General features: G+C 39.2%; 1 protein-coding gene across 3 annotated transcripts in view; it reads right to left on the bottom strand.

Moving 5' to 3' along the window:
- The window catches only part of LOC135778232 (CAP-Gly domain-containing linker protein 4), a 132391-nt gene that overhangs the window by 47877 nt on the left and 57898 nt on the right, over positions 1–26616 (bottom strand). For all 3 annotated transcript variants that reach the window (XR_010544466.1, XM_065288700.1, XM_065288701.1), the window contains 5 exons: positions 24713–24874; positions 24470–24588; positions 13090–13335; positions 5119–5254; positions 4396–4527 (listed from right to left, as the gene is read on the bottom strand). Coding sequence is in view for 2 of the 3 variants with exons in the window: in XM_065288700.1 (XP_065144772.1) it covers positions 4396–4527; positions 5119–5254; positions 13090–13335; positions 24470–24588; positions 24713–24874 (795 nt within the window). In the remaining variant the exon portion in view is untranslated. The remainder of the gene's footprint in view (positions 1–4395; positions 4528–5118; positions 5255–13089; positions 13336–24469; positions 24589–24712; positions 24875–26616) is intronic.

Below are 26616 nucleotides of genomic sequence, written 5' to 3'. Positions count from 1 at the left end.
AAAGTTGCCAGCCAGCGCCAGCGTTTTTCATGATTTTCACAAAAGTTTAATGTCTTCCAGAAAATTTTCTTATTCAAATATATAAACATACAATATACCAAATGAAAGAACAGACCCTCTGCTTTCAATAAAAAAAAAGGTTTCATCCTACCTTCAGTAGTTCTTTTGTAATCAGCTTTTGAATATGGGTAGGTTTCTGCAAAAACACCACATTTTGAGCAAAAAGCAGAGATAATTCAAATTTTGTGACAGACTTTTCATAGAGATCCCATTCAGAGCGATCTTTAAAACAGACACGGACATGCAGCAGCTTGCCATAGGGCAATACGTCCGGGTTTAAAAAGTTGCGGAAGGGTAATAGTGGATAATAGCGGTATTGCGGAAAGATGAAAAAACTCGTCATTGGCGGGGAAGCGTTTTCTCTTGATTGACGAGATATCTCGTCAATGGCGGGGAAAGAGTTAATAAAACCTAACAAATGGTTTCTTAATGTTTACTCTGTTGGAATGCCAACCAAAGTAGTTTTGCAACGAAACACACCGTCTGCTCGACATAGCGGAAACAACAATACTAACTTACAGCGTAATTAAAAGTTACACCCTCTATTTTTGTGTATATATGAGGGTGGTGTTATGAAAATGTTCAAACCAGTAAGACGTCTAACTGCATGGCCGTGTTAAACAAGCCGTTTTAGGTGGCCGTGGATGAGGCTTCACGTTTAAAAAGAAGAATTCTTTGGATTTGAAACTTTCATTTTTGCATGTTTACAGATCTTTTATGTGCACAGACATAATTTAACACTCTAAAAACAAAGGAAAACATGAAATCTGACAATATGACTCCTTTAAACTTCTTTCTTTACTTATTGTTGGATGGACATTGAGACAGACAGCTTTAAGATCTACTGCAAGGATCTAATATAATGTTACACATGACACCAGATATTTTGTGTTCCTGATGAGTTTTTATGTTAATCTGTAATACCGCGATTCTTCTATACTAGATGGCACACTTACCCAATTTATATATAAAAAACTGTTTTTATAAAAAAACTATTATTTAGTAATTTTAATATCTGTGTATGTTTTGATCATCTTTCTGAATCTGATCTCTAACAAAATTCCTTCACAAAAATGCAATTATTTCAGCTTTTTACAAAAACAAAATGTAAGAAAAATACTCATATTTAAGAGTTAATAGGCAGAGAAAAAATATAGATATGATAAATAGGTTTTTTTTCGGTTTTGTTTTTTTGTTTATTGTTTGTTTGAAAGCAAAGGGGTCCAGTGTTTCCCATACATTGATTTATTTGTGGTGGCCCACCACAGAATCAACACTGGCCCCCACAAATAGAATTTTCATGATTCCCATTTACATTTTTATTTCACCATTTAAAACAGCCTAATTCGGCTTAAAATATAATTTGATATATAATACAGATCAAATACAGATACAGATCAAAGAGTAGAAGTGAAACATATTTCAGGTGCCAACACTAGATCAAACTCAAACACAACATGATGACGTCACCTATATGCTAATAAGCAGGTGACGTCATCACCACCACAGTCTCCTCAAAATCCTGTGGGAAACACTGGGGTCGTTCTTTCATTAGATTTTTTATTTGTATGTTTATATATTTTTAGAAGAACATTTTCCTGAAAGGCATTTTGTGAAACTTTTTTGTAAAAAGTCTGGCGGGAAATGAGTTAAAATCGAAAAACAAAATGTCACATGCGGTTGGATGAACACATCTTTGTATTAGATTAAGCATTAAGGACGGTACACCGCTCAGAATACGTACAAATAAAGACAATTTTAAATGTTAAGTAACTATTTAGAGCATTGACATCGCTAGCCGAGGGCTTAATGCATTTATTTTTCCGAAATCCTCAAATTCGACCAATTTTGCCTCTAGTAAATTAGACGGTGTGGCTTGTATTCCGATTCATTTTGCAAGCACGGGTCACATATTTCAATTGTAAAATATATCTGTTAAGGAAAACTATAAGTATACATTATTGCTACACTAAAATTATTTTAGGCTGATATTTTTACCTAATGTTCACCCTTTTAGTAATTCATAAAGTAAAAAGGATTAGAAAAATATGGTAGAACAAAAGGAAATAATGACAAAAAAGCACTGTGGAATTACAAAGCCCTCAGGGTTCTTCATAAAAGCGCTAACCTGCACAAAGCTATTGAGATCCATATGTCTGCATTTAGCTTTCTGAGTGGACAATACCTGAGCCCTAGAGAAAAGCACAGTGGAATTGTTTTCTCTGAGAGTTTAGAAAGAGACATGAGGTCAGGTGAAAAACAGCTGTTCATCAACATTAGTGCACTTCTGGAAGCACATGTGTGGGCACACTGTCACTCCCTGTAGAGAAACGAGAAACTGTAGTTTGTAGAGTACAGGATACTATACTGCTTTTAAAACTCATGGCATTGGTGTGAGCAGGTAATGCCTATAAACATATAATGTACAATACCACCTTTAAACTACTCAAGTAGTTAGTTACTTCCGATCTGAGAGAGAAGAAGCGTAAAAGCAATGCATTTCAGACTTGGAGAGTTTTCACAAAACTCTCCTTGAAAGTCTCATTGTTCTGCTTATATACGTAAAACTTAAGTTAAAGTAAAGCAGCCTATCTCAGTCCTGCAATTGGTACATCAACATCACATAACTGCAGGGAGGTTTGCACTCTTTGCCAGATGTCACAGCTCACCCGCCACCACCTTTTGTGTAGTCAGCCGAGACTGTGACCTCAACCATGTGGCGGATGCACTCTCACGGCAGGCTACGCTGTGTAGGGAGTGGATGCTCCACCCTCAGATGGCCAACTGATCTGGGCTCACTTCGGAGAGGCACAGGTTGACATGTTAGCATCTTAGGAGAATGCTCAGTGTCCGCTTTGGTTCTCCATCGCTGAGGCTCTCTTCGGCAGGGACGCCTTAGCAAAAAGTTGTCAATGGGAACTTCTGAAGTACGCTTCACCCAGTGAGGTTGCGGAGAAAGTCCTACTGGTCACGCCTTATCGGGGTCCACCCTAGCGGGGTCCTACTCCTCGTACCAATCTTGACAAACTATATATTGTTGGGAAGCTCTAAGAATGTAGTTTTTATATTTCAACACCATTTTACAAAAACAATTATGTAGTAAGAGTAATTTTCTAAAATGTTGGGGGCCTACAAGTGGGCCCAAGGTGTTATTACATATTTATTTATAAATACCCTATAAACCTGAAATAATCTTGATAAACTAGATTGTTAGAAAGCTCTAGGATTGTAGTTTTCATATTTCAAGACCATTTGATGATAGAAATTTTATTTGTATTTGTATACATTCATAATTCTAATATTTTTCAAATAAATCTATGAATCTTCAAAAATCTTGACAACCTATATATCACTGAAAGCTCCAAGAATGTAGTTTTCATATTTCATAACTTTTTTGCATTTATAGCAATCCAGAGACAGTGGTTTGGTAAAACCACTAAAAGTGTGACAGAAACCAATTTTTTTGTGATTTTAATTTGAAACTTGGTTCAGAACTAGTTGATTTGATGTTAGTGATCCAGCCTGATCATTCTTGTGTCCAGTATGCATTCTCCGCACTTACTTGGACTGCACGCAGAGCTTTAGATCATTTGATCAGCTCTTCGTTTGCTTTGAAGGTCAGCAGAAGGGGATGTCAGCAGAAGGCTGTCTCCAAGCATAGGCTCGGCCATTGGATCGCCGGTCCCAGAATTTGCCCTGTCCTCTGGAGGGTGCGCTCATTCTACTACGTGGCTGCCTCTTCATGGGCGCTGGCTAACAGCGCCTCCCTGGCAGATATCTGCCAGACTGCAGGAAGGGCCACTCCTAATACCTTGCTAGGTTCTATAACCTGTTTAGGCAATCGTCCCAGGTTATGTCAGCTCTAGACACCCAACCTGGTTGACGGCTGTGGGACTAGTTGTGCCCTTCCTATATTTAGGGCAAATTTAAGGACATTTTTTTTCTAATTATGTTCCCCTTTTTGTGTGAACAGCTCTTTTGTTATTATTTTTTTTTTATTTGGCTTGTGGAGAAGCCAATCTCAAGATTTCATTGACCGGGTACCATCTGCTGGGGTGGGCACTCTAACAGCACACAAGTGACATTAGCTCTCCATTCCACTGTGATCACATTGCTTTTTACTGTCTTTACACCGCTTATGGGGACTAAATAAAGCTTTAACGCCAACCACTTTATCACCCTTGTAACTATTCACACTTGTAAGTTTATTTATCAGTCTAGTCCTCTGGGATGCTAATAAGCTTTGAGCCTATGTTGGCAGCAGGGATCTACATGGTATTGAGTTTGTGAACTGTACGGAGAATCAATAAGGAATTAGGTGAATTAGAGGTGTACCTGTGTTGACCTTTGATGTGACTCGTGCTAAGTCAATGCGTCTTGGGTGGGAGACAGAAGTGCCAAGCTGGCGGGTACTGTCTTTCCGGCGCTCAGAAAGCTTGCTAATTTTAGAAAGTGGAGCAAAGATTCCTGGAAAGGGGCAGACAGTAGTATTTTTGATTAAAAACAAATGAGCATGATTTTTATTTACATTTAAGAATTTGGCAAATGTTTTCATCCAATGCAACAGTGTATACATTTATCGGTATGTCTGTTCCCTAGGATTGAACCCATGACATATGCACTGGTCTACCAATATATATATATATCTACAAAAACACCACAATAGATATCATTCTTTATCAACAAAATGGTGTTTAAAATATTCAACACAAATATTTCTGAGATTCAACACAAACAGAAAATGTTGCTAATAAAATATTAGCTCAGGAGTAAACTTCATAGTTAGTAAACTAGGTAGTAAATTTGTGGAATATAATAATTGTCCATGAAATGTTCTGCATCTACGCATAAAAACAAATATGCTTGTATAAATTAATCATATAAATAAATTTTGCAAGTTTGTGCACAACATAAGTAGAATGAGTTAATCCACAAAAGAAATCATACAACTACTTTTGTCTTTTAGGTGGACTGTAAACACAGGACGCTATGTGGTTAAGCATCATGCTAATTAATGTAAACTAAAGAGAGATATACTATGTCCATCCACATACTTACCATGTTTATTAGGGCAAGTGAAATACTGAACACCTGCTACAGATCCATCATTTTTGCCTACTGGTTGATGAAGCTCCACTCCAGCCCAAAGACCACCAGCGAATTCAGTACTGCCACAGAATCGCAGAATGCCAACCTAACCAATGAACCAGAGAACCACAGAAAACGCTTAGGTTACACACGTAACCCTGGTTCCCTGAAATAATGGGAACGAAGCATTGCGTCAGTTAGCTGACGCTATGGGGGGAAACTCCTGTTTACTCCGCAATTGAAGCCTATTGGTTAATGTATTTACAAAGTACAGACCAATGACGTTTGATCCTGCACACTTCCTTATATAAGCGCGGGTCAAGCGTCAAGAGCTCATTATTATTCGACTGAAGCGCGCAGCCGAATAACACTCGCTGCGTAGACGTTTGTAGCACAGCAAGAGACGCAATGCTTCGTTCCCGTTATTTCAGGGAACCGGGGTTACGTGAGTAACCTAAGCGTTCCCTTTCAATACGGTTCACTTCGCATTGCGTCAGTTAGCTGACGCTATGGGGGAACGTAATCCCATCACGCCGTGCATACACAACGTACTGAAGTGCCTTACCGGAGAGACACTGCGTGTGGTCTTATACCCGGCATATTCACAGCTTTAAAGCAAAAGTGTAAGCACCATATAAAATGTTGACGTGCATACGGTGGGGTTTTAAACGCACCGGGAGCACATAACACAGCACAAGACGGCGAGATACCGTGCGCGCCGCGGGTGTGCGAGATAAGTAAATTCAGAGTCACGTTGGTGAGCTCGCTGAGCGCACCGTGGTGTACACATAAAACGCATGAGCGTGCATAATTGAGCAGAGAGAACCTGCGCTCGTAGGGCAGGGACTTCTAAGCTGTACAATCTGACAAACGTAGACGGCGAAGACCAGCCGGCTGCGTAGCAGATATCAAATATAGATACCCCTGTAGACCAAGTCCATGATGAAGCCAAACTCGCCCAGAGTGGGCTCTAACATATAGGACATAGCTCATAGAGGGGGGTGAGCCAGTGCGATGGCTTCAACGATCCATCTAAATAACCACTGTTAGCAACAGGCATACGTAGTGAGTGATCTGCGAAGCTCACGAACGGCCGATCTGAATATAATATGCGGCAGAACGGTTCGTAGCGTGGGATTATACAGATACCAGAATAGTGTGAACCCAGGTGCGCCCTCGAGTGCATCAGGATGCATATAGGTAGTATTATAGTGCACAGAACGGTGAGCTTTCCAAGCGCGCCGTAAATGTGTATTGACTATAAATTGCACGGGCACAGGTGAACAATTGAGTACATCATGAATGCATATAGATGAATCAGAGTGTTATAATGCACAGGCCGGCAAGATTCTCGAGCGCGCCGTCATGTGTTCTGATAATAAATTGTCCGCACACGGGTGAACCCTTCAGTGCACCGCGAATGCGTATAGATAAATCAGTGCACAGAACGCGCCGTGAATGTGTACAGATATGATTGATGAACGTAACGGTGGGCACCCAACGCACCGTGAACGTACACAGATGAACAACAATGTATGTGTCACAAAGCATAACACAGCCGTGTATACAGGTGAGCTTTTCCAAGCGCATCTTTAGTGTATACCGAAATGTTACAGCGTGCATATGTGAGCTTCTCTAAGCGCACGGTGGACGCATATAATTAAAAACCATATCGTGCATACAGGTCAGCTAACGGGCGCACCTTTAATGCAACAAACCTCAGTAGTGCGCAAAGCAGGGATGTCGAAGCTGTAAACTGACAACGTGGACGGCGGGGACCAGCCTGCCGTGTCACAAATGTCAAATGAGAAACCTCTAAGACCATGCCTGAGGAGCTTATCCATACATGGAGTAGACTAACCACAAGTGAGCATCATTGTCACGGGAGGTGATAACGTCAACGATCCATAAATAACCTGTATTGACAGGTGCACTAGTTAGTGATCTGTGACGCAGATGAACAGCTGATCGTCTGATGTACGTCAGACGTATCTGTCATACAGGACCTTGGACAGTTCCAGAGCGCTGTGCCTCGGGCACCGTCCGCATCTGAGAAATGACAGGCTTATGAATAAAGTGAATGGTCGGTCGTAAAAGCGTGGTTCGCTGTTATCACCGCCACATAGATATAGGTAGGGGAGAGAGCCACCGTGCACGAGCCTCTGTAGTGAGGAGAAAGTGTTCCACCCACAATTCGCGGGGGTTTAGACTTTTCGCTGTCACTAGACAGAATAGATCAGACTTTGCATAAGGACGCCTCGCAAAAGGGGTCCTAGCAGCTCGTGTCAACGTGTCATAAGGCACGTAATGTAGGTCGTGTCCCACGGATGCAATCTCCGCACGCCCATCGTAACGGGTTAATATGTCTGCATCATGGTAGTTTAAGCACGAGATGTGTATCACTCTGATTGAACATAGCTTATAAAGCGATGCAATGAGTTTATAAAGGAGATGACTCGTCAGCTTGTACAAAGGCGAGATCTCAGTCTGGTTCGGTGAATAATGAAAACCACCGTAGTTTGCCAGACCGCATTATCACACTAACACGGTCGAGAGTGCTGCAGTGCTAAAATCATCCCCTTAAAGGACCGTATGTACAGTACAAGGTGTTGATATGAGACAAACGGGCGTTCCACGCGCCGAAGGCTGATTGCCGTCGTAAAGCGTGTTCAACCCACAGCAGATGCTGGGCGAGCTCGTAATGATAGCACTTCATGCAGCCGTGTGTAACTTAAAGCATAAGCTTCCCGGCCGTCAGCTCGGGGCGGGACCTTTGCTTAGTCAAACTGAAGTGGTCTTATGAACAGAATGCCACGATATTCAGCTTTCTGGGGCTCGTTAGAGGGGTACGTGAGCCCTTCTTAAACGAGATGCCGCACGTCTGACTGTGGGCGCGCGTTGAGCTCGCTTTCCGAGCGTCATAAACTAAACTTATTGTGGCGGGTAGCAAGCTCACTTGAGGTTGATATTACCCTTAATATCTCAGAGTATTGGAGCGGAGCGTCTTTGGATCCGCTGATATAAATCAGCTATATGGCCGAAAAACGTCATAAACCGCTTGGCTGTAAGCCTTTCAAACGCTTGGAGCCATGAAAAAGTCTGAGGCTGCCATATCTCTAGGAACAGAAAATAACAGCCGTAAGACCCAAGACCGTGCTCGTTTGCGCCGTCAGTATCGTAGCGGAGGAACTGAGGTGGACTGCGAGCGAATTTGGCAGAAAGGTGTTAGAGACACCGTACAGCCGTGGGGTGTCAATACACAGTATATGGCCAAACCGGGGTTTTTTCTGCAAGCGTCGATACAATTATGGACGACGGGCCGTGTGTGCGTATTACTGACTGCTTGTCGGTAAGGCGAAAAAGTGTTTAGAGACACCGTACAGCCGTGGGGAGTCAATACACAGTATAGTAAGCACGGAAATTGCTCTTAGAGGAATTCAATACCATTCGCCACTATAGTGAGGTTGCATAACCAACATTATTACATAGTATGTTTTGGATAAACAGCACACAGAAAACATTTCAGGGCAGTCCAGCCGAGGCGCGACTTAACCCCTCCTCTCCCAGACAGCTCGTTCTCTGTCGACGCAGCTGTGCTGCGAAGACCAGAGCTCGGCCGTTCAGGTGCACGAGCCTCAGTAGTGACGGTGACCAGAACGGCTCACGGAGCAGAGCAGTATGTCTAGGTGGTTTAATGTCAGACTGGACCCATCACAGAGAGGAAGTCTGCCCATGGTTTTGCCGTTAATTAAAAGGGCAGAAAAAACGGGTATATAAGAATGTACCAATATTCAGCGCACTGATATAGGACGGGACTGAATAAAGGGAGGTATTCAGGCCTCAGTATATTATAAACAAACTCGTTCTGCCTCTGATTTTGTCTAAACCAGAGAGAAATGACCGGGCAGACGAATAGTGAGCTCTCCCGAAGTGAGACAGACTCAGGCCGGTTAAGCTCTTATAATAAGTGTTTTTAGCGCTCCAATAGAGGCGTGTCCGCCTTATCGAGCAGACGAATGAGATCGCACCGCTCCAGGAGGGGAGGGGTATAAAGCTCTGTAGAGACGAATAGTGAGCTCTACCGGAGTGAGACAGACTCAGGCCGGTTAAGCTCTTATAATGAGTGTTCTTGGTGCCCCAATAGTGGCGTGTCCGCCCTATCGGGCAGACGAATGAGATTGCGCCGCTCCAGGAGGGGAGTAGTGTTGCTTTCGTCAACGAAAAGTATGACGAAATATAGTCGTCAACGAACCTTTTTCACGTGACGAAAACGAGACGAGACGTAACGAAAATGCTGGTCATGTGACGATGACTATAATAAAATGTATAATGCAATATTGTTGACGAATAAAAACGAGACTAAAAGTGGTTTACAAAATAAAAACTAAGCTAAAATGTCTCTTCATTTTCGTTGACCAAAACGAGACGAGACGAAATGTTATAACGTTATTTCGTCTTTTACCCATCTCAGCATCTCCGCGCCCCCACCACCTGACTGCAGGTGATCACGTGTGTTGTTGGCGCTGCGTAGATCAATCAAAACATGAAAGTACTGCGAGAGTGAGTAGAAAGCATGCGGAGCAGTCTGCTCTCGCGATGCTTTGATATCATACGCCTCCATTTGCACGTTAATGGGCATTTCAAACAGTGTACGCGGCAACCGCGAGACATGCGGAAAGCGGAGAAACGGGGGCGGTTACAGAGGTGAAGCGGAGTTGGTCCACAAGCCTTGCTCGTGCACCTAAGATCCTCTCCCTTTTACGGACACGACTCTTCATGGCAGTCGCTGTTGAAGATAAACACATTTCCACTAAATTCTGCTCAAAACGCTTCTACATGAGAAAAGCTGTAGCTGCGCGGCGATTCCGACTGGGAAGACGCAGAATTCTGGCTCCAAATGTAAAAGAACAGTCCAAAATAAATCCCGTGCATCACTTTCAGGTCAGTTCAACAAGCCTGTTAAAATCTATAGCTTTGATTGCTGACACCACCAGTATAACAATGTACAAATTTATATCATGTAACAGTTGTTTAAATGACATTGTGCTGCGTTGCGTTTTGAAACATTGTAAATATATCTATGCTAAAGACATTCGTTGTTTTGTATATGCTTAATGACTTATTTATTATTTAAATAAACAAAACATACTTCGCTGAATACTTGATTATTAAATCAATCAAACACCTGTACTGTTGAGAACATAACCATATATACCAACTTTGCTTTTCTTAATAGACATCGATGTTTTCTTAAAGCTGACTTTTAATTTACTTACAAGAAAAACATTTAGTAATTCTCCAAAATTGCTTGGATTTATACTGACATTTAAGATCAGCTTTGTCACATTAGATTAAGCCAAAGTCCATTAGGTACACTGGTGGTAACGTACAGATGCAGAAATATAAATAATAATATATAATTAAATATGTATGATTGTAGTTTGTGCTGCTGTCAAAATGCTTAGACTACTTTTGTTTTGATTATGTAGACTTTTATGTAGACTCTTACGAACAGTCAAGTCACTCACTCAGAGGATAGTAAAATAAATATCTATTCAAATCAGAGCATCTTCCATGTCTGGAATGGATGTATTCTTGGGTCTATAAGGTAACAATAATATAACTTTTGTTTGAAATGGGTTTGGCTAAAAGAAAATATTGTTTTGTCTATAATACTATTAGGTCATTATACTATATGGGTTCAATAGAATTGCATTACTAAAAAGAGACTAAATACAATTTCACTGACTAAAACTAGACTAAAATGTCATCAGTTTTCGTCGACTAAAACTAGACTAAAATAGTAATGGATAAGTCTGACTAAAATAAGACTAAAATGGCAAGAATTTTAGTCGACTAAAACTTGACTAGACTAAAAAGAGTATGACGTGACTAAAACTAATAAAAACTAAAATGACAGCTTGACACAAAGACTAGACTAAAACTAAAATGAAAACAGGCTGCCAAAAACAACACTAGAGGGGAGGGGCATGAAGCTCTGTAATAGTCGAACACTAGACAGCTGCATTTAGAGGCAGCGAGCCGTAAGACCGCGTGCTAACTCTATGAAGCCGTTAAGAGACCTCACCACTGCGGGGAAAGGAGCGAGGGACTCCGCGAGCGTAGAGCACGAGTGGCTGTGCTATGACAGGGAACAGGGGCAGACTCGCCCGTGTTTGCTTGTCGTTTGCATCTGTCTTAGTTCTACGGTTCCCCCGCTTGTTCATCTCAACAAGAGAGGAACGGCAGAGGGGAGCAGCAACACAGATAGAACAGCCATGTGTCGTATGAATGGTATCACCCGATGCACTCGGGGGATTCATATGAATGTGCCAGAGATCTCGCCACTGAATGTGAGAGGAGCGAGGGTCTCTGTGAATGTAAAGCATGAACGGTTGCGTGTGACAGAACACGGGGGGGTTAGCCCGTGTGTGCTTGTCTATGCATCCATCTAGTCTCATGGCTCACCGTGTGTTCATCCCGGCGAGAGAGGAACAGCAGGGGGAGCACGAAACATGGATAGGACAACCGATGCATATAAGCACGGTCCCGGCGTGGGAGGTGCCAGACCGGTGACGTGCTCGGAAATTCATAACAGAGAGGCTCACTCGAGCCGCTGTGCTGGACGCTATTACAACAGCGCCTGCTCTTTTAGCTTATAGCTTTATATTAAAAATATTGATCTTACCGGGTGGCCGCAGGGGAGACCTCGTCAGGCATGTGTCCGCTGCACAGGGCTCATACCACGGCAAGCGAAGGCTAACTTCGGTTCTCGGCCGGAAAGCGGCAGGGGAAGACGCTAGACCTGGATTCTGCTATCTTCGGTTCTCAGCCGGAAAACGGCAGGGGAAGACGCTAGGCCTGGACTCCGCTGCAGGGCTTGTGTCGACGGCGAGGTAAGGCTTCTTCTTTGGAGCAGCGAGAGGTTCGCGTTGAAGGAGAAAATTAATGAGCTCTTGACGCTTGACCCGCAATAGGCTTCAATCACGGAGTAAACAGGAGTTTCCCCCCATAGCGTCAGCTAACTGACGCAATGCGAAGTGAACCGTATTGAAAGGGAACCAAGGTTTACTCATCTTTTCAATGAATTCTATGGGAACTAAAGCATTTTGCAGAAAACACTTTAGCAAAAAGGGGGGGCACTGTAGGGACAGTGTGAAAAAAGGTATACTGGCTGCGTGGTCTAATTATCTTGCTCTCTTCACGAAAGTGATAAAAAATGATTTTAAAAAACTACAAACAAATCCGCTCACATTGTACACATTTACTGTAGCCCAGTCAGGTCCATTGCGTTCAGTTAGCAAAGAGCCAACCTTGCTTTTTATGTAGGCCTACCCACATTTATAAACAGGCAAACAAGCTTGAATAAAAATAATGTTAAAAGTAAAATGGATATCAAAGACAGTGATGCCAAGTATGCCTTAAGATAATGGGTTTTTGATTAGCCAATCTCCAGACACTAGACACTCTGCTCGATTTAGTCCCAATGTGGCAGAGGATTTCATTAATGGCCAATTTTGTGTATGGGTATGTCAGAGTGTGAGAGCCAGCAACAACTTAAATATTGATTTTTGCAAGGACAATGCAGATGAGCAAGCCCTCTAAACTCTTGAGTTTTCAACCCTCTATTTTTCATACCCACTCTGAATGGATTTGAAAGCCCTACGCCCTTAGTCCATTACTGATGACATCACAATAAGCCTACCTTATAGTTGTAGTGAATAACAGACACTTACCAGAGTAGGACACATTTTATTGCATTTCAGCTTCAAGATACCATTCAGGGACATTTAATTTCACTAAAAGCTATTTATCAAGTACACGCCTGTTATGTTCAAACACTAATGTCTATAAAGTTATAGAACACAGTCTGTTTTATACTATATTATTATTATTATAAGTGCATTATTGTAGTGGTACATTGACATATAAATGCTGTACCTTTTGACCAGCAATGACTATTTTGTCTCCAAGGTGAAGGCCCATGCTTGAGAGCTGGTCACGGGCCTTTTCCGAGAGGAGGCCAGTAGGTCGAACACACAGCAGAGGAAGGGGAGGTACTGGCCAGGGAAGGACTTCCTGCAGCAATGCACGAAGCTCTTTGGCCTGCAGTGCAGCGTCAGCTATTTCTAGAGGCATGTCTGAAGGCTCAGGAACAACATCAGCTGGACACTGACCCTTCTCATTCTAAACAAAAAAGAGAAATAGCAAACTTAGTAATAGCAAAAAAGTTAGTAGCTTCAGTCTAAATTTACAGTCCAGTTACTGTTTGTAAAAATTGTACTATACTATGCAAAAAGATATCAGAATATAAGGTTTAATCAAGGTTGATTAAGTATTTCAGTTTGGGTTTCAAAATTAAACCTTATTTGTAAACATAAATGTACACAAAGTAATGCATGATAACAATGAAAACAATACCCTTACTAACAATATTAAAAATAATACAAAGAAAAAAGTATTTAAATATTTATTACATACATATTAACAATTTTTTTTGTTTCTCAAACACTTTTCATAATATACAAACCATTTGTACAGAATCAACATTAGCATAACTGTAATTGTTCAAAAACCTAGTTGTAAAATGGGAAAAAGTTATATATTAAATGTTATTAAAAATATATTGTATGCAATACTTACTGTATAAAACCTATTTTGTTAAATATTATTTAAATTTATAGAATATATTTTTGTGTACAAAATTTTAAGTATCACCAAGAATCGAATAAGTAGAGATGTTCCTATACCCTTTTTCTCTTCCCGACAATGATTCTGATACCTGGGCTAAGGGTATCGGCCGATACAGAGTACTGATCCAATATCTGTATATACAGCTTTATATACTACTAGTGCTGTATAAATTGATATAATTATTTTATGATGCGAATCAGATTTATCCCTTAATAAAACATAAACAAATACATACAGCGAACTAGAGTATTTTTATTATCTGAAATACATTTAACAGTAATATTATTTATTTTCAAGTCAAATGAACTTCAAATGCAGCCACAAACCTAACACTGTAAATTGAAAGGGTTTTAGTTTTAGAATATAACTGTATAAAAAACAGTGCATCAAATAAATCTAGGAATAACAAAACACATTATATATGAATAATATAAGAAAATATTCTCTTTAAAACGTAAAAGTCCAGAAACAATTTTGTTAAATAAAAAGGGATTTCAGTTATTTAATTCAAAAGCACAAGAAAGGTCCTTTAAAAATGTAAAAAGTGCAGAAAATGTAAAAAGTTATAGGGCTGGGAATCTGGTTAAAGTCGAGGGTGAGGCAACAACCCAAAACCCTGCTCAAAATCTACTCAGGCATTTATTCAGAGGAACATTCTGTACATTCTGATATGTTCTGGAATGGGCATCCCAGTCCGCAGACTTGAATATCATTGAACATTTTTGCTCTGATTTGAAGCTGGCTGTCTATGCTCAACAACCATCAAACCTAACTGAACTGGAGATGTTTTGTAAGGAGGAATGGTCCAAAATACATTCATCCAGAATCCAGAAGCTCATTACAGGCTATAGGAAGCATCACGAGGCTGTTATTTCTGCTTAAAAGGGGGCTCTACTGAATATTGATGTGATTTTTCTGTTGGGGTGCCCAAATGTATGCACCTGTCTAATTTCATTTTGATGCATATTGCACATTTTCTGTTGATCCAATAAACCTCATTTCACTACTGAAATATTACTGTGTAATTCAGTTATTTGATAGATCAAAATGAAATCCAAAACACGCAAATATTAATAAATGAAAATCATGAAAATTGTCAGGGGTGACCAATCTTTTGCATACGACTGTAAAATATTGTATTTTGATTATACAAATAATCAATTACTACAGTACCTAACTATAGTGATTGTTTTACTGTCTGCTGACCAGCATAGTGAATTTATATGGCTAATTTATAAGACATGTTGGTGATAAAGTATGTTGTAAATTTTCTTGTTAATTGAGACTTTTGGGGTATTTTATGCTAGAATTAGTCAAGGAGGTTGATTCCTATAATTTCCTTTAAAGTTTGATCAATCAAAAATGCATATAGTGTGTTACAATGATGGATTTGCATCATTTAAAGTTCAGACATTATTTTTAAAATATTTTGGGTCAACCTCTGGAAACTTATGAAATGCTATCAGAGGTCCAGCATGTCATTGAAACACACCAGTGGCTTTGCTGTCATCAGTGTTAAACATGTTGTCTTCTAAAACCTCAAATGTAAAAAACTCCTTGCTTCACTTAAATTTAAGTTTAATCAACTTGAATTTGTTTTAACTTTCTTGACTAGTGAGAAGTTGCTATAAATTATAAACTTAAGTTGAATTAGCTGAATTACACGTACACATATGGATTACTATGGAATTTGGTTCAGCCTGCAAAGCCGAAGAATAAAACATTTGAAGAAATTGTTAATATTCTTAAGGCCCATTTTGAACCAAAGCTGTTGATAATAGCAGAACATTTTCTGATTTCAGCGCGTTGTTTAAAAGCCCCATGAAACTGTGTCCCAGTATATGCTGAACTCAAACTATGTGCATCGAAATGTTAAAAGCATCTTCAAGTGCAAATGCAAAGTCACATGGAAACCGCAGATTGTACGGCAGAGAAAAAGAGCATTCAGAACTCACAGAACCTGCATATGCAGTCAGCGAAGGCAAACAAGTCAAGGAATAAATGAAGAAATCAAACAAAGAGTAAATACTGTATGGCTTTTCCTCGAGTCGACGATGCGGTAGCGGTATTGTCTCCGGTGTGTAGTCCTCATCAGAGTCAACAATGCTTTTATCATGGAAACTCTACCATGCAAAACACTGTTTATGTTATGAATCTTCCACGAAATTCACCTTCATCACAGTGTAACTGATGGTAATAAAAAAACTTTTTTTAGCTTTGTCTTATAAATATAACTAGCTTGTTTGTTACCGAATCAAACAAAATATATTTTACACTTTACCAGTATCGATATGCTAGCTTAATAGTAAGTACTAAAAGCCATCCTATTTGTTTATATTCATAGTGATAAAGTTAGGTGTATTACATGTGATTGTGACATGATGTTACTAAAGGGACCACGCTCCTTCATCTCCGCTCGTCTCAGGTAAATCCGATATCGGAAACTGTGTATAGATGGCATGGCGATCAACTGAGACCACACAGTTCTTCTTCAGAAACTCCAATGCCACAGAATGAAAAAGAGAGACTGCTCAATATGCTAAATCCAATGACCAAGATTCTGGGTTTGCTGGAACAGCAGCAAGGTATGTGAGTCTGAGGTACCTTTTGAACCAACGGAACCCCCTGGTTTCAAGTCTAGTGGGTCTGCGTCCCTCTAAACAATCTATTAAATTACCACAGCATTTTAGAGACTAAGAATTTAAACTAAAGTGGTAATATTGGTAATATTGTGGTGTATTGGCTTTAATGGGGGACACCTTATCATAAATCATCAGAGGAAGGTAGTAACGAATTACATTTCCTTTGTTACATTTACTTGAGTAATTTTTTTGGGTAACTAGTACTTTTATAGCATATTTAAGGATGGGTACTTTTACAATAAATATATTTCTAGTGAAAAAATTTTACTTTTACTTCGATCTATATAAATGACTGGATTGCACATGACGTCACATTGTGAAGCCACTGCGCCACCATATTGGTATGCCCAAACATTCTATTAAATCAATGGATGTTATCAGATTTTATTACACGGCTCTCTGGAATGCTTGATTCTGATTGGTCAGTTGAGACATTTGCAGGTTCGTTCTTTTCAAATAATAACCGCTCCAAAGTAATAACGCATAACCGGTACTACTTGTACGAGTAAAATCGCTCCGCGCCAATAAAGATCAATAAAGATTACTGTTTGGCGCCATCTTGTGACAAACACTGGACAACCACGACAAGACACAGACAGCTTACTGAGACTGAACTTGACAAAATAGAGCATGACAGCTACAAAGCCAACACACAAAAAAATACAGAATGGGCATTAAAACTTCTCAAAGACTGGCTAAAAGAGAAAAAAAATGGAGACAGACAAGTATGAAGCAGAGGATCTTAATAAGGTATTACGATCATTTTATGCATCTGTGCAAAGTTTCGCGGAAGGATAAAATTTTAATTTAAAACAAATATGCCAATAAAATGTGTCAAATTCATATTCATTTCCGGTTTTTTTCTTATGTGACAAGTAGCCGTGTAATAAGCGGGATAATGTAGAGGCAGCCGGTAGTTATCGGGAAATAAGCCCCGACAGTGTGATCAGGACCCGATGCGAAAAAAAAAACATCATTTTACTAGTCTCCATTTTTATACCTGAAGTCTCCCTGTACATTATTAGAACGCAAACGTCCTAAGCATGTACATAGTTATTTACTGAAAGTTGTACATTTTGCTTTTTAAACAGTAAGTTTCTATACATTCATCTTCATTACAGTATCAGATCAGAGAACAGACTGCAGCATATTTAGTATTAATGACAAACGTGCTCTTTCTGAAATCTAAATAAGTAATCATGCTTTGTACGTATGTGCATGCAATAATTTGCTGATTTAGAAATTATGTTATCTTTACAAGTTACCTAGACTTATTCTGATAAATAATGCTGACCATGTAGCTTAATGTCAAAAAACTTTATTTATACACGTGTCATTAACAGAATGCAGCACACTCACCTTAATGTTTTTTTTATAAATCCCTTATCCTGCTCGATTAAAACATAAACATTGCAAATAACATCAGAAGTAACAACTAATTTACATGCACATATCCTAAAAATGAATCTAGTATGACTGATGCGCTATAAACCGGGTGAATTTAGATCATGATTTTGCATGTAAGCAAAGAGTATAGAAGGACAAGAGGGGAAACTCTCATTCGTTTTTGGCAACAGTCACTAGGTGGCGCTTCAGCAGCGCGGCCGCCCTTTTGGAATGAAAATTCTCACAGCCAATTCATTCTCAATTGATTCTCAGCGAATCTCACAGCCAAATCAGAAGCGCAATAGTAAGTTCCTTGAATTAAAACTTTGTTCACTTGCAACACCTACACGAAACGCTTTGTTGTTGTTATCAGTTGTGGAATCCAATCATTAAATAGATTCACATTTGAGGTAGTTTTTTCTTGCTTTATTATGTAATTCTATTTTATGCTACTTTACACATTTACTATTATTATTAGTCACCAACTCCACTAGGTATGAAATATATTTTGTACATATTAATCCCCTGGATCCCGCTACAAACATTATAATCTTATAGAACATGATGCATTGCTCTGTCTGTTATCCTACAGTATAATTGCCACTTTTGGACAGTGGCTGTGTTTTTTTTTTACTTAATCCATTTCGAGCAATTCAGATGTATATGTGTGTATATGTGTATGTATATGGAGCCAAAATATTATGTGTGGATGAGTTTATGTCGGTATGTATGTATGTAAAATTAGCCTATATAAAAGTGGAAGACTTGTCTAAAAAATAAGCTGTAAAAAGGGATTAAAGATCACTGGTCTGATTGTATGTTATTCTGTGTTTTCATCATTCAGTTTGAATTTGATCTTTTAATGTACAAAGTAGCTGATATTGCCATTACTTCTAGTTGACTCACGAGTCGCTTTCATTCCAAAATGGCGGATTTGTGGGGCTGCTGCAGGGCGCTGGTGTTGCAATGGAACGTTCTATTGAGTTTCCCCTCTTGTGCCTCTATACTCTTTGATGTAAGTCAATGTCTCTACAGGTTGGGCATACCAAGATGGCCGCTCAAACTCTGCACTGGCTGCACCTCTCGCTGTTATGTTAAGAGTTCTATGCTTAATATATAATTCAAAAAAGATATTTAATTATGCTCCTATGGTATCAAAAAACAAATGACAAAACTCCTGGAGGTACAGTTGACACTCCACCTGCCCTAAAGGTTCAGCAAATCTCAGAAAATGTGCTTAAAACATCAGGGCTCTCCTAATAGTGCAGCTCATTTCCACAGCATCAGGCTACCCCCTAGTGGACAACAAAACACTTTGCACAAAAGTCAATATTTCAGTATCTTGATGACAAACAGCTCAAACAGTTCTATGTTAATCAAAAAATGACTTTGGAACATTGTTCATTTAACTGCTTTTAACTGTGAGATCTGCATGCGGACATCCAGAGCTTTTTTATTATTTTTTCAGTGTTGAGCAAGTATGCTGTTCTAATGACTTGTTGTTCTTGTAGGGTCACTAACTAGGGATAACTATAACGTACCACAATCTATTAAACACAATCTATTAAGTGATACCCTCATCAAGTACAGTGGGCCCTATTTTAACGATCTAAGCGCATTGTCTAAAGCGCACAGCGCAACGTCTAAATGGGCGTGTCCGAATCCACTTTTGCTAATTTAACGACGGGAAAAATGTTTTTTGCGCCGAGCGCATGGTCGAAAAGGGTAGGTCCTATTGTAATGGGAGTATTTTGGGCGTAACGTGCAGTAAACCAATGAGACTCACAGCTCTCATCCCCTTTAAAAGCCAGTTGCTCTGGCGCTATGTCTAATCCCTATTTAGATGACGGACTTTGTAAACTGAAAAACTAAGCGGAGGAAGAAGATCCCCAGTTAAAGATTAATGTTAAATAATTATGTTGTTTTTCCACTTGTATTGAAATTGTTATTTTTTTATTAAAAACTTTAAAACCCGTTTTCTTTTAGTCATTGAAGTAAAAAAGCAGGCTTTTAATTGCTTTAAATGTATGGCTATCCAATATCACCAAAAAATTATTTACAAGTATGTAAGATAAGGTTTGTACTCTAAAAATACTTTATTTGTAACAAACAGGAGATAAAGAATTTACAAACGGCTCTCATCACGTTTCAGCACTTTGGACAGCGGGTTTTTTAGCAAAGAGTTTTTTTAAGCATGACTTAAAAATGTTTCTCATCTCACCATATCCACAGGTACAGAGTCATCATATAATAAATCCGTGAGGTAGCATTTAAAAAAACATTTAAAAACAGATGCATTTGTTTAAAGCAAAGCATTATTTACTTACCAGGCTGCAGGTGAAGCAACTCTTTGCGCCTTCTAACGTCTCATAATTAGTCCTCATTTATGTCCAAGAGATTCAATAATAATCTTTTACATTCAATCCTTTAATCTTTCATATTTAAAAGCATTTTTGTGCTGCTGCGCATTCATGTACTTTGTGATAAGCAAACCCGCGTTGTCCTCCCGTTTATAGGCGCATACTAATGCGCTCTTTAAATAACATAAAACACATTGCGCCATTGACTTTAGACTTTAGACCAGGTTTTTGTTGGTCAATGGAGTAGTCTATTCTAGTTGCCTCAAAATAGCAACGCGCCAACAATGCGCCTGAACACACCTCGTTTTCAGACCAGAACGCCCATGGGCGCAAAAGGGGGCGCAAATGCATTTGCTATTTAAACAACGCGGCGCTAAACGTGAAAATTAGGGTGGAAACTAGCGAAAGACACTTGCGTCGCGCATTGCGCTGCATTGCGCCGGGTGTAAGATAGAGCGCAGTATGTTTTGTAAGTGCAAAGTATTTATTGCTTTGTAATTCATACTGTCTAAACTGTAAAACAATAATGATGATATATGTGGTTAAAACTATAGGCAATGACATATCAAAACTTGATGGACCACGTTTCTTAGCACACAAAGAAGAAACTGGGTGAGACACTGTCTTTAAAGATGACCAACAATGGTTTGGTTTATCATCAACTCCTTCCCTTCAATTTCTATTACTATTATAATTTCCTATTGTCAGTGTTGTTGCCTGGCAACACATTACAAAATAAGTATTTTATGGCTAAACCTGGGCTACTCCAGACTGCTTTCTGATTTCAAAAGTCTACCAAGCACATTTTACAGCTTTATCAGATAATTTGATGTCTGGATGACGATATCTTTATTAGTCTGTCTGTTTATGAACAAACACTAAAATACCTCTCCTGAACGATTAGAAACAGACAGATGGCCAGGGAAAAGCACTGGCTACAAACAAGATGCATTACTGGCACAAATAACGCAGGGTGAAAACGAAGAATAGGAAAATTTGGCTGCCTCACATTACATAGAGAAAACCGCTGAAGACGAGTGTCCCGCCAGTTTCTATTTTATGTTCTGGCAGGAGCTCTGATAAACACTTTACGCAGAAACCATCTGACTATCGTCATGCTAAAAGGCAAGGTTTACACCTCTTTCCCCCAAGGTCTGTCTGAACTGAAATTCACATATTTCACAAGTTTAAATAATATGAATAATTCAGTGATATCTGCTGTTTGTGAGGAACATGAACCTTGGCAGCGACACTCTTTGACTATAAAATTAGTTTAGGGAGAGAAATGAGCATGGCTAATTTACCGCTGTGCTGGTGGGAACAAACTGAGAGGAATAAAGCAGACTGTCAATGTGTGTGTGCATGTGTGTGTGTATGTCAGACTGTTTATAAAGTATGACTTTGTGTGGCCACTTACCTTATCTAACCTTTCATTAGATGGTTTTAAGAAAATTAAGTGAACCCTTGGAATTGCAATGGATTTCTGCATTATGAATTCTGATATTATTAGTTGAAACAGACAAACAGTCTTCTCAAACAAACCAAAGATTTCACACAATGTAAACATTCCTAATGTTAAAATAAACTATACTAACCCATAGATTTTTTTTAAATATGGTTTGTCTAGTTATTATGTATTGTGTGATTATGTATATGGACATATACAGTAGACTACTGTTACTGGGCTACATAGGCAGTGCACGTCTTAAACGTTCTCTACATTTGTTTAGACAGTGAGTGATATCACTGAAATTCTGCTACCCCAAAGGCCCAATGTTGTAATATTACAACATTTCCATAAAAACTTACTAAAATGTAAAAACCCATTTATTTTTGCATTAGAGGATTCTTACAACATCATATAAAAGGTGAAACATTTTTCCCGTTTTTTTTTTCAATATGTGACCCGTCACGGAAACCAGGGACTCGGCAGCACAAGTTTCGAGAAAATGAGAAACAAAGTTTTTTTTTCGAAATTTGTGATTTTCGTTTTATTGCAGAATCTGTTAGTTGAGATCACGAAGAAGCCTTTCCATGTTTGAGATAGCAGTTTTTGTATATTTAAAAGCGTACATTTTGCGGTTAAAATAGGCTTGTTTTTCCGGAGATTCTAGCGTGCAGCGGGGGGCGTCATTGTCTGTGTGTATATTTACATACTGTATAAGCTTGTGTTTTCGCCTCCGCCCCCAAAGGGAACAGCGTGACTACTAAATAAGGATAGTTCGCCCAAAAATGAAAATAATGTAATTAATGACTCACCCTTATGTCATTCTAAACTCGGAAGACCTCCGTTCATCTTCGGAACACAGTTTAAGATGGTTTATCGTTAGATTTAGTCCGAGAGCTTTCCCCTTCATTGAAAATCTATGTATGGTTTCCATGTCCAGAAAGTTAATAAAAACATCATCAAAGTAGTCCATGTGACATCAGTGGGTCAGTAAGATTGTGTTGATGCATCGAAAATACAGTTTGGTCCAAAAATAGCAGAATTACGACTTTATTCAGCATTCTCTTCTCTTCCGGCTCGAGCGTGAAGTCACGTGACTGTAGTGACGCGCTGCCCTGTTCCTCAGACATGTTTGCTAAGTTTTTTTTTTTTTTTCAAACTTATAGCCTGCGTCTCCCCAGACTGTAAAGCTCGGGCGCACAAAACAAAAGAAAAATAAAAGAAGCTGGGGCGGAACAAATAACAGTCAGCCGCATCGTACGTCAGCCGCGTCACTGACTTCATGCGGCTCCGCAGTCGGATGACGTCAAAGTACCGCGAGAGCTCTTCAAGAAATCTTACGGAGTAGTTTAATTTCGACTCGCTCTCGCGGTACTTTGACGTCATCTGTATGTCATCTGTAACGAGCGGGCCATTGGTAACATCTCTAAAGGATGTCACGTTTTCGACGGCACTGTTTGGATGATCTATTATACTACTTCCCTATTTTAAATACAAACTTTGAAGGCGGGTTCATGTGTTTAACGGAGTGTAAGCTCATATACCCTTACATGTTACTATTTAAATAGTCTTCAGATTATATATTATATTGTATTACCAGACATTCATGCGAAATCTGATGTAAACAATCTATATTTCACGGATTATACGCATTTGTGGACAAATATGGTCATTGGATAATCTGAAACAGACTGGATTCGACTTGTGATCCCCACAAAGGTAAAAGAGTCATGTTTATTTTTGCGGGTTGTCATTTGGTCATAAAATACTACATATGATGCTAGAACATCTCAAAAAGGGTTTTACAGGGGGCATGGCTTAGCTAAATGAGATGTAAATGAGCCCTATTGTCTCCCCCAGCTGAAAAGAAGAGTCCCTTTCGTCTCGATTTTCTCGGTTTGAGTATTTCTGAGTTCCTATATTCAAATGGCCACAACTTCTCCAAATCTTATCAGATTTCCATGTGTTACACATCGTTGGAAAGCTTAGAAACTGCACTTTCAGAATCTGTGAATAACTCAAAATGCCCAGATCCGACTTGTGTCCCTACTTTCCGTGACTGGTCACATATTTGGGTCTTACAGGGTAACTTCTGTTTCAACAAGGGGACATATGAAGTTACATTCTCTTTCAAAATGCCATGGGAATGACAGAGCCAGAACAACTCGACTCAACTGCCCACAGAATATTGTATCAGGCTTCTTGTGGCTTTTAAAGCAACACTATGTAGTTTCCATGTAAAAATGACTTACAGCTCCCCCATGTGGTTGAAAAGCGCAACAGTGCCTGGTATCAGACACTCTTCTGCAGGCAGAGGGAGGGGCGGGGCTGTGTTTCCTACCCTCCACCGCCACTTTCAGAGTGTGCTTGTAGCACTTAGGAGGCTGCTCAGGTTGCAGCAACAGTATAATTTGTCCATTTAAAAGTTGTTATATCACTGAAATAATTTTAGAGACATTATTTAAAGGTAAAAAAAAACTACATAGTGTTGCTTTAAAGCTGCATTCTTGTGTGGTGTTTTGCATACAATAAATATGTCTTGATGATTTTAGCAAATACCATGTAATGTAAAAGCATGTACACCTATGGATTTGAATATGTTGTCCACCCTGCCGTTTGAATGTTTGAGTACAGTATGTGGTCATCAAAGACATTTTATTTTACTTTGTCTTTGCTACAAATTTATAAACCATGTAGGCAAAAATCTATAGTTAATCAAGGGGTTCAGTTGTTTTCTTGAAACTCTCTCTGCCCATTCATTTACCTAGGATTTAGTAGTTAAAATAACTTACCTTAAAAGAAGGGTTAGCTCCCATCTCCAGCAAACACTTCACTGAAGAAATGCACAGGTTCGAGGCAGCAATGTGCAAGGCGGTGCCAAAGTAAAAATCGCTGCAGGTTGAGTCCACCTCTGAAATCCCAAAGACCACATGCAGTCAGACACATCACACAAACACTTTCTGTTTATTATTGCCATGGGATTCAAACTGTGATGATGATTTTATTATTGCTGTCATTTCATCACCTGTCCTCACCTCCTGACTTCGAAGCCTGAAGAACCACCTGGATGAGAGCGGGAACATCGAAATATGCAGCATAGTGGAGAGCATTCATGTTCGTCCAGCGACTGCGTAGGGATGGTTCGGCTCCCAGGGAAAGCAGCTGACGAGCAAAACTGGCTGAGCTCTCAGCGTCACCTCCAAACACAAATGTAAACACACTTTCACAGTTTCTACAAGGCCTGACAGAATAAGATGTCCTTGCTAGGATGCAGAGATGGTAAGTAACAAATTTTGTTACTGTACATACAGGGTAAGTAGATTTTTCTGGTATCAGTACTTAACTATTATTAACTTTTTACTTTTACTACTTACATTTTTCCATAAATATCTGTACTTTTTACATTGTTAAAACAGACTCGTTAGTTTTAATTTGTATTTTTTATAAAAAAAATATCAGTTTGGGAGATTTGGCTTGTTCCCAACTTCCCACGCGATCTCTTGTTTCTTGCTAACATGCATGACTCGTAAGAAGCTCATGTAGTAAGTTAGCTAAAGTTCTGCTAAAGCAATAAGCCTATACCATGGCCTGTATCAATGTACTGTACTTGTATTTTTATAATAGAGACACTACAAGTGGATACAGTAAAATTTGCGTCCAATGTCATCATAATGACCACATCCAAATTAGGCGTTAACAAATTTAAATGCGCTAATATCATATACATCTGACAATGCACAGCAATTTAATGAGAGAAACAACATAACTAAGCCATATCACCACAGATCTTTCCCAGTTATTGGCTTTACTCCTGAAATGTTATGTTTAAATATACAGATTAGCATGTTTTGGTTAATTTAGAATAAATATTTTGGATATACAAACAGATTAAGGGTAATAGGCTTAAAAACAACATTTAACTATGTATTTTGGAAGTTTTTTTCATCAGACTAAAATAAGACATGTAATATGAACAAAATAAACCAAAATCTCAAAACTTCATGAAAATGTCCTAAGTAACTTCCTCATTTTGTTAGTTAATGCTAGAAGACCATGTCTCTGTGTCTTCTGCCGCTTCCATCTCTTGCGTTCTTCTTCTTTGGGCTGGTCTCCATCAGCTCTGCTCTTGGATTCTCTACACTTTTCTTCTTTACCTGAGCTCTGGCATTCAAGCCATTAGGCCTAGATTCCAGTTCTTAGTGGTGACTGTCTTTCTTCTACACTTTCTTTCTTTCTCTTTTCCCTATAGACCAATTTAGAGTAGACGTCACAGTAACGTCACTGCAAGCTGCGTGCGCAATGCGGTTGCAGAAAAACAGTGGAAATGAATTAGACACGAGTGAAAAGAGCAAGATAACTCACTAGAAAATGTCCTGTTGTGCTGTTAAGTGTCAGAATAGGAATGCCAAAAAAGATGGCTTTCATTTTTATAGAGTACCATTGTCGAAGACACCATTTGAAGTTAAACGTAGATGTTTATGTTTGCAATAAGCCCTTAAAGGGACACTTCACCAATTTGCATTAAGCTTTGTATAGTTAGAAACCCAGTCATGTTTTTGAATGGTCATGCATCATTTCCTCTGTTTCCCCTGAGACAGGAGAAATGCAGATTTCAGTGTTGCACTTCCTTCTTTCAATGATGTAAAAATCATCATTTTGCATCATTGAAAGAAGGAAGTCCAATATCTTTGTTGAGGGGGTGAGACTACAAACACTCCTTTTCTTGGTCAATTAGGCACCAAATTCTAAATTTATTTTACATTTCGACTACAAATATGACACACTTTTAATAAAGATGAATGTTTCTACAGGTGAAATGCTCCTTTAAACGGACAGAATGGATTGAGGAAATCATCTGGAAATCTTTTAATAATAAGAATTAAAATTAAGTAGAGAAGATGTCCGGTGTTCTGCCGAAGTCTGTTCCCTCCATGTTTCT

This window comes from Paramisgurnus dabryanus, chromosome 17, assembly GCF_030506205.2.
Source record: "Paramisgurnus dabryanus chromosome 17, PD_genome_1.1, whole genome shotgun sequence".
NCBI classification, from domain to species: domain Eukaryota; kingdom Metazoa; phylum Chordata; class Actinopteri; order Cypriniformes; family Cobitidae; genus Paramisgurnus; species Paramisgurnus dabryanus.
This window is presented reverse-complemented; position numbering and strand designations above follow the sequence as displayed.